This window comes from Microtus pennsylvanicus, chromosome 5 (genome assembly GCF_037038515.1).
Source record: "Microtus pennsylvanicus isolate mMicPen1 chromosome 5, mMicPen1.hap1, whole genome shotgun sequence".
In the NCBI taxonomy this organism is placed as follows: domain Eukaryota; kingdom Metazoa; phylum Chordata; class Mammalia; order Rodentia; family Cricetidae; genus Microtus; species Microtus pennsylvanicus.
Window position 1 is genome coordinate 122,319,201 of NC_134583.1, and position 15,561 is coordinate 122,334,761.

The window sequence follows — 15,561 nt, forward strand, 5'->3', positions numbered from 1 at the left end:
ATAGGCACACCACAGACACAAACACACACATACATAGAGGCACACACAGGCACACACAGAGGCACACAGGCCCATACATAGACACACACCCCACCACCAACAACAACCAGACAAGCAAGCAGCAGCAAATCCGCCCTGAACTTCCCCCTGCTGCCTCTGAACCTTTGGAGTCTGTTTTCCCACTCTGAGCTGGAAAGGAGTCAGAAAGTTCTCTCTGCTCACACCTGATTCTTCTTCATCCCCAACTGCTTTTGAGTTGAAGCCAAGGGAAAAAAATGAGAGACTTGGTCTAGTTTGGGAGCATTTTTTCAGTTCTTGTCTGTCTGTGTGTCCACTGTTCGCTTCACTTTCAGAGTTCTTACAAAGCTGCTGTGTGCATCCCCCCCCCAGACTTACAGTTGCATCTGGCGGGGACGCTGGGTGGGCGCATTCCCTGTGTCCACCCCCCCAGACTTACAGTTGCATCTGGCGGGGACGCTAGGTGGGCGCATTCCCTGTGTCCCCCCCCCCCCCCCAGTTACAGTTGCATCTGGCGGGGACGCTGGGTGGGCGCATTCCCTGTGTCCCCCCCCCCAGTTACACTTGCATCTGGCGGGGATGCTGGGTGGGCGCATTCCCTGTGTGTCCCCCCCCCCCGAGTTACACTTGCATCTGGTGGGGATGCTGGGTGGGCGCATTCCCTGTGTGTGTCCCCCCCCCCCCCCCGAGTTACACTTGTATCGTGTGGGGATGCTGGGTGGGCGCATTCCCTGTGTGTGTCCCCCCCCCCAGTTACACTTGTATCGTGTGGGGACGCTGGGTGGGCGCATTCTCTGTGTGTATCTCACCCAGAGTTACAGTTGCATCTGGCCCCAGAGTTACACTTGCATCTGGCGGGGACGCTGGGTGGGCGTATTCCCTGTGTGTCCCCCCCAAGAGTTATACTTGCATCCTGTGGGGACGCTGGGTGATTGTATTCCCCCCCACTTCTCTCAGAAGTCACAGCTGCAAGACTCACTCTTCTCCCCCAAGTCCTTGGTCATGCTGAACAGGTGTCCTCCCACTAAGCTGCACCCCAGACCCCCTCCCCTCTCAGCAGGGTCTCACTATGTAGCCCCGGTTGGCCAGATCAGGCTGGCCTCAAATTTATAGAAATCCACCTGCCTCTGCCTCCTGGGTGCTGGGGTTACAGGCATATGGCACCATGCCTGACTCTTGATACAGTTTTAAACATTTTTTTTTGAAGAGTTTTTTTTTTAACAATTAGTTCCTAGTCTTCATAGAATTATTAGAAGTTACAAATGATTGCAGAAAGAATGAAAATCACATGAGAAAAGATGTGATTGGGGATGCAGGTAGCTAGCATGCATGAGCCCAGCACTATTTGAGATGGGGGTGGGAAGCAGCGTGCTAGATGAAGAGAGGAAGAAAGGGAGAGAGGAGAGAGAGACAGAGAGGGAGAGGGTGAGGGAGAGGGAGAGAGAGAGAGAGAGAGAGAGAGAGAGAGAGAGAGAGAGAGAGAGAGGATTTAAGGTCCATGCACCAGGAGTATGGAGTAGACAGGGACTGGAGAGGTGGCTCAGCAGCTAAGAGCACCGGCTAGTCTTCCAGAGGACCTGGATTCAGTTCCCAGCACCCACATGGCAGCTCACAACTGTCTGTAACTCTGGTTCCAGGGGATCTGACGCCTTCACACAGACATACATGCGGACAAAACAGCAATGCACATGAAATAAAAACAAATTTTAAAGAGTATGGAGTAGAATATTATGGTTCTTTTTCTTTTTCCAAGAAAGGAGAAAAAGGGTGCCCTTGAGGTGCGGGGGTGGGTATGGTCCAGCAGTAGAGAATTATAGAGAGGCCTTTTCCGTTTCTTCCTTAGGAGTTTACGCATGGATTGGAATCAACTTTGTTCTGGGACGATTTGACCATGAAGATGGTAAGTCCATTCTGCCGTGTGATGTTCTTCAAGGGCTGTGGCTTCTCTCCAGGCTCTCGGCAGTGTGTGTGTGCTTGCTGGGAGCTGTTCTTCGTTGTAGTCTTTATGGGAAGCTTCAAATGTCTGTTAAAGAAGTGACAAAATGAACGTGGACGAACCCCTCACCCAGTCTCAACCCTTCGAATAGTTTGCTCTTTTTTGTGTCTGCTCTCGTTCCACAGAACACATGCTTTAAAAAGTCCTCCATTGTTGTTATTGTTTGAACATTATTTATTACGTGTGTATGAGGGTGGGCACGCACACGCCATGGTGCAGATGTGGAGGACAACAGGCTGGAGTTGGTTCTCTCCTGTCCCTGTGCATATAAAGTTGAAGCATTATATTTAAGTCATTTGAAAGAATTATTCTCCGTATAATGTACACTTAGTAGATGAATTTATTTTAGTTGCTTTTCTTAGATAAGCCATCTTGCTGTCAAATTTCTTTTTTTTTTTTGCAGAGGGCGGGGGTGTAGGTGGGGGTAGTGGTGTTGGGGGAGGGATTGGGGTGTGCTTTCCTTTGGACTTGGTTTTTGTGTTTGATTATTTGAATCTGTCACTGGTTTCAGAGTCGGATGCTGACACTTCCCTGGACTCAGCAGCGGGACGCAGGAGGACAGTGGGGATACTGGACATGGGAGGAGCTTCTCTCCAAATTGCCTATGAAGTCCCTACCTCAACCTCTGTCCTTCCTCCCAAACAGGTATTTTGCCTTGTGTGAAGTCCAGTTAGAAATCCCAATGCCAGTGTAGGAAGGTCAGTGTTTGAAGCTGTATGCTGGGGGTCAGAGTCCTGGATCCGGTCAGGCAGTTGCTAACTTCCATTATCTTCTTTTCCTTTTTTCCATGGGATGTGGGTCTCACTGTGTGACCCTGGTTGGCCTTGAACTCACTGGGATCTGACTGCCTTTGCCTCATTAAAGACCTGTGCCTGCCACCACCCTGGCACTAGCTTGCATTATCTCGAGCAGGTTACCTCCCTGGTCCTGGGTGTCCACAAGGCATAAAAGTATCTCTCTTACAAAGCTGTGAGGATATCAGAATGTCAAGTGCTTAGCAAGTGGCCCACTTATGATAAGTGCTTGATACATTTTAAGAGTGATAATTAATACTAAATAATGTATCTTTGGGGGTTGCCTGAGGAGTAAATATACAGGTCAGTCTTGGATACCGGTCATACATACCCTTTCCCTACTGTTCCTTTCCTTCATCTCTGATACTGTTTACCTATGTGTTCATATGTGTGGGTGTGTACTTACATCTGTGTGCATAACATGTGGAGGTTGGTGTCTTCCTTGATCCCGTGTCTCCTTCCTCTTTGACACAGGGTCTCTCACTGAATGTGGAACTTGCCTATACATTTTCTCCATCTTGCCTGGTTCCACTAGACCGGTTTCTCTCTGCCCGCTTATTAAGATAATCAAGCAGAAGCTTAATATTAATTGTAATTGTTTGTCCAAAGGCTTAGGCACAACTGGGCAGTGGTGGTGCACACCTTTAATCCCAGTACTCGGGAGGCAGATGGATCTCTATGAGTTTGAGGCCAATCTGGTCTACAAGAGCTAGTTCCAGGATAGGCTCCAAAGCTACAGAGAAACCCTGTCTCAGGGAAGAAAACAAAAACAAAAGCCAAAGACTTAGGCATATTACTGACTAGCTCTCAAAATTTAATTAACCTATTTCTACTAATCTGTGTATTGCCATATGGCTGTGGCTTACCAGTGATGCCCTGGCATGTTACTCCTTTGGCAACTACATGGCATCTCCCTGACTTTGCCTTCTTTCTTTCCATATTTTTGGATTTCCTGCCTGGCTCTATTCTGGCTGGCCATTGGCCAAAACAACTTTATTCATCCATCAGTGAGAGAAACATATTGACAGCAAACGGAAGGACATTCTTCTTCCACTCTTCCCCAAGACTGGGATTACAGGAATGTGCTGCCACTGTGTGTGTGTGGTGTGGGCGCTTGTGGACACGGAGTGAGTGAGTGTGAGACCTAAGATTGACAGTACACATCTACTTTTTTGTGTGAACGATAGGGCTCAAACTCAAGCCCTCATTCTGTTTGTGGCAAGTACTTTACCGAGTCCCTGGCCCCTTAGGGATGTATTTTGATGCTAGCTTTTGTTTTTCTTTTTGTGGCACTGTGGATCAATCTCAGGGCCCTGCATGTGCCAGGCAAGTGCTGTGCCAGTGGGTTCATCGCCAGCCAAGAATGTATTTTTAGGGAGATGATTCATTAGCGAGAGAAAAGAGAAGCATCCCTCTTTAAACATGCAGTGTGCACAAGAAATAGAACATGCTGGTTACATTGCCTCCAGAAATCAGTGAGTCAGAAGTGTCAGGCAGACCACAGCAGTCCTGTAATATGATCTAAATGGTAGTTCTCAACCTGTAGGTTGCAACCCCTTTGGGGGTTTAAACAACCCTTTCCCAGGGGTCGAATATCAAATACCCTGCATATCAGGTATTTACGTTACAATTCATAACAGTAGCAAAATTAGCTATGAAGTAGCAATGAAAATAATTTTATGGTAGCAAAATTAGCTATGAAGTAGCAATGAAAATAATTTTATGGTTGGGGGTCACCACAACATGAGGAACTTATTAAAGGGTCGCAGCATTAGGAAGCTTGAGAAGCACTGATCTAAATGATGGTTTCTCACCCTTGGTGCTGTTGTTTGGGGCTGAATTGTGTGTGGCTGGGAATACTGCGATGTTTAGCATTGCCCGTGGTTGAGTCCCTCTTGTCTCAACAGCTGGGAGGAGATAGGGACCAGCAGGGTCAACCCCATTTGTGAAAGCTTGAGCAGGAACCATGCTGCCTTCATGGAAGATGAGCTGCTTACCTGGGCGCAGGATCAGAGTTAAAGCTGAGCAGAGACTGTCTCCCACTGTCACAGTGTGCAGAGGGACAGAGAAGGCAACGGACTCTGGAACGTCTAAGGAGTGCTCAGGGACCTGTCCACCCTAGGAGCTTCAGGGAGGTTCTGGGGAGAGAGGAAGGAATTGGATCATGAGGAGTCTTGAGTGTTGTTGGAGGGGGCTTGATTTTCAGTTTTGTCACTTGTAGGACCCAGCCAAAGCAAGGCAGTCACATGAGCCTTACTTAGTTCCATAGTTAGACAAATCGAAGGTCCTTTCCAGCTGTTAAGTTTTGTGGCCACATTGGCTATGTGCTGGTCTGTTTTGTTTGTTTGTTTGTTGTTTGTGTGTGTGTATTTTTTTTTTTTGAGTAATGTAGGTGAGAAGAGTCTTGAGTGAGGAGTTGCAAGGTCAGAGTAGACAGTGAAAATGGAATTGGAGGGAAGGGCACACATTTCAGCAAATATTTAGAGCAAAAATCTAGTTATATTTAGGTGAGTGTGCTGGTATGGTGTTATGAGATCTGCAGAAGTCCTGATGGTCCAGGCTGGGGAACTAGGAAGACGAAGATTCCAACGGAGAGAGAAGGCGGGGGAAGGGCAGGCAATAGTGTGATCCTGAACCAGGGTCAGAATGAACAGTAGGGTCCTGAGCCGGGGTCAGAGCATCTTTTTGGTCTTCTAGTTCTGAAGTCCTAAGGCTTAGTGAGTTAAAATGAATTCACATTTGTGGTCTTGAATGACTTGTGTGGACAGATTTAGAAAGCAGCAGCGGAAATACTTGCAAACACCAAATTCGATGCAGGCACAGTAGTATAGTGACTCAATGATGGATGCTAGCGTTTGGTTAAAAAGCAAAGACCATGCAGCATCGCTTGGAATTCAGAACGTTTCAGCTCTGCCAAAAGCAGTTGTCTCCCATTGTCCAGTCCTCCATCACTTTCTCTCATCTAGGGGTCTGCCTGTTCTGGACTTCTCATATAATGAAATCTTGCAGTATGACTCTTAGAAAAACATTCCCGAGGTAATCAATGTTGTGGTATGTACCCGTACATTGCTGGTGTTGGTGGCTGAGTCCATTGAATCATCATTCCACCTTTTGTTCATTCATTCATCACTGATGCATAGCTGAGTAGCTTCCACACTGAGGGATTATGGACGGCAGTGCTGGGAACATTCATGAACACACTTTTGTGTAGACATAGTTGTTAGGTCTCCTGGGTATAAGTCAAGGAATAGAGTTGTTAGGTGCAGTAATATGTTCACAGATTAAAAATCCCACAATCCAAATAGTTATTTCCATTTTGCAATCATACACATTAAAAAATTACACAAGAAGCACATTGGGATGGTGATTCAGAGCAGGGGCTAGAGATTGGCTGGATGTGAGGATGAGCAGGAGTAATTAGACCAGAGGAAGAGCTTTGCTATGGACTAGAGTTCAGGGACTTAGTTTAATCTCTACCTTTAAAGTTCAAAACCCAAATCAAGGCCAGGTGTTGGTGGTACACCCCTTTAATCTCCGTACTTGGGAAGCAGAGGCAGGTGAATCTCTGTGAGTTTGAGGCCAGCCTGGTCTACAGAGTGAATGTTAGACCAGCCATGGCTACACAGTGAGACCCTGCTTGAAACAAAAAAACAAAAAACAAACAAACAAACAAAACCACTCAAACAGCAAAACCTCCCTTATTTTGAAGATAAAACTGAACTTTGCTAATGCCCAAGCCTGTCAGAAGACATGGAAAAGCTTTTTGAATAACTCTAGACAAGGTCATGGAATAGATCTCACAACGATCCTTTCTTTGTTAAAGGATTTTTTTTAAATTATGAAAATAGTACACTTCCGTTGTAGAGAACTGGAGAACACAGATGTTCATACCAGGAATTGGCATCAACTGTAATGAACCCACTTCCCCTGTGTCCGCTGCTTCTCGTGACTGTTACCAAATGCCCAACAAAACCACTTAAGAGGAAAAGCCATTTTGGCTTACATTTTGAGGGGAAACAGTCCATGGTGGGGGAGGCGTGGCCCGAGTGAGGCAGCTGGTCACGTGGCATCTACAGTCAGGAAGCAGAGAGAGAAGAATGTAGGTGCCCAGCTACCTTTCTGTCTTCATTCTGTCAAGACCCCAGCCGGTGGAATTGTACTGCCCACGTTCAGGGTAGATCCTCTCTCTTCAGTTAAACCTCTTGGGAAATGACCTCACAGACACACAGGGGCTTGCCCTGAGCTCAATTGTCTCTGGATTTGTGGTCCTTCTGCTTCGCTGTGTGGGTGCTGGAGTTACCGGAGAGTATCACTGTGCCTGGCCGTGAGATTGGAAGGCCATTTTAAAGAGTAGTCATAGAAATGGAGCGCGGTGGATTCACAATGCCACCACTTTCTAGAAAGGAACTGAAACCCTCTTTTTTTCTCTTGATGTTGCATGACAGGAAGAAGCAGCCAAGATCCTGTTGGCTGAGTTCAACCTGGGCTGTGACGTGCAGCACACAGAGCATGTGTACAGGGTTTACGTCACCACCTTTCTGGGCTTTGGAGGCAACTTTGCCCGGCAGCGCTATGAAGACCTTGTGCTGAATGAAACGCTTAACAGAAACAGGTACGTTTGACACAGAATCCTCACTTGTACCAGACTGCAGATGTGAGGGGAAAATGGTGACAACCAGCTACAGTGGCTAAGTTTGCCTCTCCCTTTCCTGCCACGTCTCTAGGGACGTTTCAGCCTACTTTAGGATTGTTTAGGTGGCTCCCGTAGCTGCCAGTCTACCAGACAGACCTATCCTCCTGGGAGGGCTCTCGCTAATAGTCAGATTCCATTATTCCCGGGCATTCTGTTGCATTTCCCTTTCCCGTGTCCTCCTTCAGTTGGTAATTGTTCTTGCTTCTTCACCCTGCAAAGTCCACTCGTTCACAGCTGCCTGTTCGGGAACTAATAATGAACAGCTAATGCAGGTACCAGCGGTCTCCATGTGCTTTCTATCTTTGTCCAGGTCTGCTATTAATCTCCTTAGTAACGAGAATACGATTGCTAGACAAGTAGAGCCTAGAGAAGTAGAGCTGTGGCCATGGAAGGAGTCAAGTCTTGTCCCCCCTCCCGTTTAGCAGCCGAGGGATTTGTGATCCCGGGAGGCTGGCTGGCCCAGCACCACTCACTCCAGGCCAGATGTCGCCACTGTACCACTGCTATGGCTCCCTCTTCAGGATGCTCTCCTCTCTGAGTTCTTACCGCTTTTGTCTCTTCCCAATTGTGTGTGTTTGTGTATTTTTGTGTGTATGAGATACGTGTATGCATGTGTGTGCGTACATATTGATATGTGTGAACGTGGGCATGTGTTTGCCATGGGACACTTGGGGCCTTGGATCTGTCTTCCCCTTCTCCTTGTTTGAGAGCAGGGTCTCTTGTTGTCCACTGTCACTGCTCTAGCCACGGTGGCACCTGGGAGAACAGAGTAGATAATGAAGCAGACTAAAGTCTCAGGCACCGGTCAACTTTATTCAGAGCCTCAGGCAATTTATACTCTGAGGGTTAAGAAAGGTCACATGAGTTCAAGCTGTATACAGTCATGGGGACAAGCCACACATGACAAAAATGTGCTTTCCCATAGAAGCATACAAAGGATAATTTAAACATTTGATTGAATACCATCAGCAAGCAATGATGAGTAGTCTGAAGTAATCACACACCTATCTGCTGCACCTGAGAGGAGCACGAAAGGACATCCTAAGAACGGTTCTGTGTTTTCAAGAAACTGAGGACACAAGACTCTTGTCTTGTTCTCTTGGAGTGTTTTCACAAGCGCTCAGAATTCTCCTCACATGAATCCATTCCTGGACCGTGTTCTGACAGTGCACTGCTGTGCACACCGGGCTCGCCGGCCCTGACAGCGCACTGCTGTGCACACCGGGCTCGCCGGCCCTGACAGCCCACTGCTGTGCACACCGGGCTCGCCGGCCCTGACAGCCCACTGCTGTGCACACCGGGCTCGCCGGCCCTGACAGCGCACTGCTGTGCACACCGGGCTCGCCGGCCCTGACAGCCCACTGCTGTGCACACCGGGCTCACCGGCCCTGACAGCCCACTGCTGTGCACACCGGGCTCGCCGGCCCTGACAGCCCACTGCTGTGCACACCGGACTCGCCGGCCCTTTAGCTTCCAGGGAGTTTTCTGTTTACCTCCTCTCTCCCTGCAAGGCACTGGGACTACAGTCACACGCCGCCTCATCTGGCTGTTCCACGGGTTCCGAGGATTCAAACTCACATTCTTACACTTGTGCAGGGAGTGCTTTACCCATTGAGCCCTCTCTCCAGCCCTCAGCTGTGTGTTAAACAGGAATCCCTTGCACTTTTCAGAGGCTTGTGGGAAGGCAGGCAGAGGGAGAACAGCAGATTCACAGGCCCTGTTCGACTCTGCGCTGGGAATACACGATGATGAGAGGGTGGAGTGGAATCCATCGCTGGTGCACTGCTCTCTGGTTTCTAAACTGAATTTGCTTCAATTAAACATGCATGTGTTGCTGCTGCCTAGAAATACTCCACTCAGCCCTTGTTGCTAGGTTTGTCACTGAAAATCAGAAGGTGCTTTTGAAGTGAACTTAGCCCTCAGAAGAGGTCAGGACCAGCCCCCCTCACGTTGTTTTTGTCATTGTGACAGACTGCTGGGCCAGAAGACAGGCCTGAGTCCTGACAACCCATTTTTGGACCCCTGCCTGCCTGTGGGACTCACAGATGTGGTGGAGAGGAACAGTCAGGTCCTGCATGTCCGAGGGAAGGGCGACTGGACCACTTGTAGGGCAATGCTGAGCCCCCTGCTGGCCCGCTCCAACACCAGCCAGGCATCGCTGAATGGCATTTACCAGTCACCGATCGACTTCAACAACAGCGAGTTCTACGGCTTCTCTGAGTTCTTTTACTGCACGGAGGACGTGTTGCGCATCGGTGGCCGCTACCACGGGCCAACATTTGCCAAGGCTGCTCAGGTAACTCATTAATACTCAGGATGACTCATGCTGGCAGCGGCCATTTAGTGGATGCCGCCTTTGTGCCAGGCAGTGTACAAAGGGCTTTGCATGCATGATCTTACTTGAGTCTTTCTCAGGACCAGGAACCTCACTTTATAGAGGAAAAAGTGACCTCAGAGGTTGAGGGATCATCTCTGCTAAACTGCCTCCTGATAGGATGTGTTTAGTTTTCCATGAATGTATTTTCACCGAGGGATAAAATTGTTCTAACGGTGAATAGCTAGCTGTTTTCCAGCTTCCCCAATGTTTGTGGCTCCGAAGTGTCATTTCACATATTTCCCCTTTGCTAGGTGTCTGACTTACACGGTGCTCTTGGTGGACAGGTCTGTTTTTCCTCTCTTGGTTTGAGCCAGAGTCAGGGCTGCAAAGATGGCTAAGTGGCTAAGCAACTGTTGCTCTTCCAGAGGACCAGTGTTCAGTTCCCAGCATTCAGTTTAGTTTTCTCCACTTAGCTCTGTTCTACCCTATCAAGCCAGGCCAATGGTATTCACAGCATACAGAGGGAAATCCCACATCAGGTAGCTTACAAAAACTGTTGTAAAAATCCAGCTCCAGGGCTCTGGTAATGTTTTCTGATCTCCTTGGGCACTCACACACTCGTGGCACACACACCCCTGCCTTGCATACATACACATATACTCTCCAAAAAAGCTTTAAGAGGTCAGAATGGTCTGATATAAGGTTGATATAAGGTGTTGTAAACCCCAGTGATGATAGAAATATTTTAAGCGAAAGAGTAAAAATTCACTTTGCACATATATAGAGCTTACACACTTACAGGCTTACACTTTTAGTTACCAGCATAGCTAAAACTCTGACCTGTTCTCTGTCGCCCCCGCCTCAGTTTAGAGTCTGTGTTACTTAAGTTCTTGTTTCCCTGGCTCGCCTGGAACTTGCTGTAGAGACCAGGCTAGCCTCCCTGCTTCTGTATGTTATCACACCTGGTTTTGTTAGTCAATTTAAAAAAATCACTAAAAAAAGAAGCAAATAAATAAAAATAAAAAATAAAAAGATCACTTTAGCAAAATACTTGCAATATTCAACTTAAAGAACAAAGGTTTGTTTTGTCCTACAGTTTATAGGTTCCAGTCCACGGTCAGCTGGCCCCCTTGTTTGGGTGTAACATGGTGGAAATACATGGCAGAGCCCAATGGTTTACATCATGAGACTGGGAGCAAAGAGTGTGGAGGGAGCTGGGGTCCCATAATGTCCTGTAAAGGCCACCCCTAACGAAGGACTGCCCCACTATGCCTCAACAGTGCCACCCAGGGGCCCAAGTCTCTAATGCATGAGTCTTAGGAAACATTCTAGATTCAGCAAAGCATGCCTTTGATTTTTGTGTAATTTTGTGATCTGTCTGAGAGACAGAGATGGAAAGAATGTCTCCTCTTGCATATTTTAGGCTTTCTTTCTTCTTCTACTTCCCTAAGGTTGTCTCGGGGTACACTTACAGCAGACTGGCATCTGTAGTTTCTGCTATTGCACCCCCAGACGCAATCCCTTGGGGTGCACTTCCAGCAGACTGGCATCTGTAGTTTCTGCTATTGCACCCCCAGACACAATCCCTTGGGGTACACTTCCAGCAGACTGGCATCTGTAGTTTCTGCTATTGCACCCCCAGACACAATCCCTTGGGGTACACTTCCAGCAGACTGGCATCTGTAGTTTCTGCTATTGCACCCCCAGACACAATCCCTTGGGGTACACTTCCAGCAGACTGGCATCTGTAGTTTCTGCTATTGCACCCCCAGACACAATCCCTTGGGGTACACTTCCAGCAGACTGGCATCTGTAGTTTCTGCTGTCGTACCCCCAGAGGCAATCCCTTGGGGTGCACTTCCAGCAGACTGGCATCTGTAGTTTCTGCTGTCGTACCCCCAGAGGCAATCCCTTGGGGTGCACTTCCAGCAGACTGGCATCTGTAGTTTCTGCTGTCGTACCCCCAGAGGCAATCCCTTGGGGTGCACTTCCAGCAGACTGGCATCTGTAGTTTCTGCTGTCGTACCCCCAGAGGCAATCCCTTGGGGTGCACTTCCAGCAGACTGGCATCTGTAGTTTCTGCTGTCATACCCCCAGAGGCAATCCCTTGGGGTGCACTTCCAGCAGACTGGCATCTGTAGTTTCTGCTGTCGTACCCCCAGAGGCAATCCCTTGGGGTGCACTTCCAGCAGACTGGCACCTGCAGTTTCTGCTGTCGCACCCCCAGAGGCAATCCCTTGGGGTGCACTTCCAGCAGACTGGCACCTGCAGTTTCTGCTGTCGCACCCCCAGAGGCAATCCCTTGGGGTGCACTTCCAGCAGACTGGCACCTGCAGTTTCTGCTGTCGCACCCCCAGAGGCAGTCCTAGGAGTACTGTGGCACTCCGGCTTCATGCTGCTCCTTCTCCAGCTCTAAGGACCCCTTCTTTCGTACCTCCCGAGTCGAGGGTTCCCTGACTGGCCTGACTTGGGTCCTTTTCTCGTCACAAAGATTCCTCAGATTCTGTTGTTTTGAACACAGAGGGTTCAAATGATTGCTTAGCCAAGTTGCTGGTTGACTTAGGAAGTTTTCTGAGGTAGAAGAGGTTGTTCCCTATGCTATCCACAGTACCACCCTCCTCTTATTACCCTTGCTTTTCCTGGTTTTTTCCCCACTCAACACTGTGCCATCCTGCGCACTCTGTGATACCCATTTCTTTATTCTCTTACCAGTAGAATGTAAGCTTCATGGGGACAGGATTTTTTTTTCTCACCACTTCATCCTCTGGCACATAGGAGAGCACCTGGCACCAAAGTTCTCTACCTGAACCAAATGAAAACAGTTTTTTGAGAGGTGTGACCCCCAGGCAGTCTGATGATGGCTGCTCCCCATGCCCATATGAGTTTTCACAGATTGGCCGCAGCTAGCTCCCTGGGTCTTGATATTATTCTTACTTCTAACCCTCAGGCTCTCTGATGCCTAAGAGGCTCAGGAGCCAGCTTGAGCTGTTTCGTATTAGACGTGGAAGCAATGAGAGTAGAGGAGGCATGGCGTCGTGTCCAGTGGTCCAGGAGGCATGGCGTCGTGTCCAGTGGTCCAGGAGGCATGGCGTCGTGTCCAGTGGTCCAGGAGGCATGGCGTCGTGTCCAGTGGTCCAGGAGGCATGGCGTCATGTCCAGTGGTCCAGGAGGCATGGCGTCGTGTCCAGTGGTCCAGGAGGCATGGCGTCGTGTCCAGTGGTCCAGGAGGCATGGCGTCGTGTCCAGTGGTCCAGGAGGCATGGCGTCGTGTCCAGTGGTCCAGGAGGCATGGCGTCATGTCCAGTGGTCCAGGAGGCATGGCGTCATGTCCAGTGGTCCAGGAGGCATGGCGTCGTGTCCAGTGGTCCAGGAGGCATGGCGTCGTGTCCAGTGGTCCAGTGTGCCATTTGTTTTCCTTGGTGAGATAGTAGCTCCACGCACCTGAACATGGAGCAGCTGTGCCTGTGGGGAGTTGGAGAAACCGCTTGTGGTTTTGTGTCACACTTTCTCCGTGCCTGTTCCAGGATTACTGTGGCATGGCGTGGCCAGTGCTCGCGCAGAGATTCAAGAATGGCCTCTTTTCTCCACATGCAGATGAGCATCGGCTCAAGTACGTACCTTCTTGTCTACTTCAGATATACGGCCTTAGAACGTGGGGGACAGATTATAAGGGAGAACCATCCAACAGTGCAAGTCAGATTCAGGCGGAAGGAGAATTGGATTATTTCAGATTTTGGTTTTCTGTAGAACTGGGACCAAATAGTGAGCCCCTTTCTGCAGCAGGAAACCAGTAGTTACCAAAGGACACTCTCTTCAAGTGATGGCCTTCTTTATTTTAAGTGTTTTATTATAGGAAATTAACTGAAGGGGGCTGGAGAGATGGCTCAGGGGTTAAGAGCATTGCCTGCTCTTCCAAAGGTCCTGAGTTCAATTCCCAGCAACCACATGGTGGCTCACAACCATCTGAAATGCGATCTGTATGCCCTCTTCTGGCCTGCAGGCAGACACACAGAATATTGTACACATAATAAATAAATAATAAAAAAGAAAGAAAATTAACTGAAAAGTAGTGTCTTAGGGTTTCTGTTGCTGTGAAAAGACACTATTACCTTGGCAACTCTTTTTTGTTTTGTTTTGCTTTTGTTTTTTGAGATAGGGTTTCTCTATGTAACAGCTCTGGCTATCCTAGAACTCTCTCTGTAGACCAGGCTGGCCTTGAACTCACCGAGATCCACCTGCCTCTGCCTCCCAAATGCTGGGATTAAAGGCATGTCATGGCAACTCTTAGAAAGGAAAACGTGTAACTGTGGTGGCTGGCTTACAGTTCAGAGGTTTAGGCCATTCTCAGCAGGGCAGGAATGGAGGAGGCATGTAGGCAGACATGGTGCTGGAGAAGGAGCTGATTGTTCTTACATCTTGACTCACACGCAACAGGAAGTGGTCTAAGGCACTGAGTGTAGCTTGAGCATATGTGAGACCTCAGAGCCCAACTTCATGGTGACACACTTCCTCTGACAAGACCACACCCACTCCAACAATGCCTCACCTAGTAGTGCCACTGCCATTTTCTTTTCAAACCACCACAGGTAGAAAGAATAAAAATGTAACTTACCTAGCTTCAACATTTTTTTTTCAAGGATTCATAATCCTCCCATTTGTAAATGTTTACTTTGAAAAATTCAAAGGTTCCAGGTATGGTGGCGCATGTCTTTAATCCCAGAACTCAGGAGGCAGAGGCAGGCGGATCCCTGAGTTTGAGGCCAGCCTGGTCTATAGAGTGAGCTCCAGGATGACCAGGGCTACACAGAGAAAACAAAACCAAACAAGCAAACAAAAGAAAAGGCAAATTCAAAGGCACGAACATGAAATAGCACAATGAACCCCTGCCTATCTGTCACCAGCTTCCCTAATGACAGCAACTTCTGCCAGTCTGGTTTTTCATTCATGTAAATCACAGTTATTTCAGGATGTTCTCTGAGGACAGGAATCTTGAAACTCAAAACAGGAGAAAACCACAGCTACAACCTCAACTTTGCTTCTCCCTAGAGGGGAGGCTAGTTGCTTGTCGCCTGACATCCGACAGAGAAGCAGGAGTTCCTACAAAGGAATGCATTAGTTATCTTTTTCTTCTTACTTTTTAAAACTTATTTTTTAAAGCTTCCTTCTCGCTACTCAGGTATCAGTGTTTTAAGTCAGCTTGGATGTACGAAGTCCTGCATGAAGGGTTCCACTTCCCCTACGACTATCCAAACCTGCAGACGGCGCAGCTGGTGTATGACCGAGAGGTGCAGTGGACGCTGGGAGCCATTCTATATAAAACCCGATTCCTGCCACTCAGGTAAAGTCAGACTCACCAGGCTGACCTCAGAGGATGTTAGGCCGATGCCTCAGAATAGATCTCACCAGTGAACCCCTCAACTCCTCCACCCTCCAGAGACTTCTGCTGTTCCTTCCATCTGAGACAGAAAGGTTGAGATGAACTGGTCTGGACTCTCTTCCTCGCCTTTGCCAGCTTTATCTGTTCTCCTCCAAGGGATCACTCTATGGTTGGGCTCATACTAAATGCTTCTAGGATATGCACTGAGGACCTAAACGTGAGCCTTAAGTGTTGCACACTGGAAAACATATTTGACAAGGAGCTCAAGGAGGCTGTGTGGGCAAAGCACTCTTTCCTCGTGGGTAAACCATTCCAGAAACGCTGTCACTGACCTGGCACAGTGTGTGGTGGCCCTAGCATTAGAAA

At 48.5% G+C, this 15,561-nt stretch overlaps 1 protein-coding gene across 2 annotated transcripts in view; it reads left to right on the plus strand.

Moving 5' to 3' along the window:
• Entpd7 (ectonucleoside triphosphate diphosphohydrolase 7) overlaps nucleotides 1-15,561 on the plus strand; it is a 46,292-nt gene that overhangs the window by 24,111 nt on the left and 6,620 nt on the right. For both annotated transcript variants that reach the window (XR_012910695.1, XM_075974144.1), the window contains exons 7-12: nucleotides 1,862-1,918; nucleotides 2,526-2,659; nucleotides 7,254-7,420; nucleotides 9,473-9,797; nucleotides 13,343-13,428; nucleotides 14,995-15,156. Coding sequence is in view for 1 of the 2 variants with exons in the window: in XM_075974144.1 (XP_075830259.1) it covers nucleotides 1,862-1,918; nucleotides 2,526-2,659; nucleotides 7,254-7,420; nucleotides 9,473-9,797; nucleotides 13,343-13,428; nucleotides 14,995-15,156 (931 nt within the window). In the remaining variant the exon portion in view is untranslated. The remainder of the gene's footprint in view (nucleotides 1-1,861; nucleotides 1,919-2,525; nucleotides 2,660-7,253; nucleotides 7,421-9,472; nucleotides 9,798-13,342; nucleotides 13,429-14,994; nucleotides 15,157-15,561) is intronic.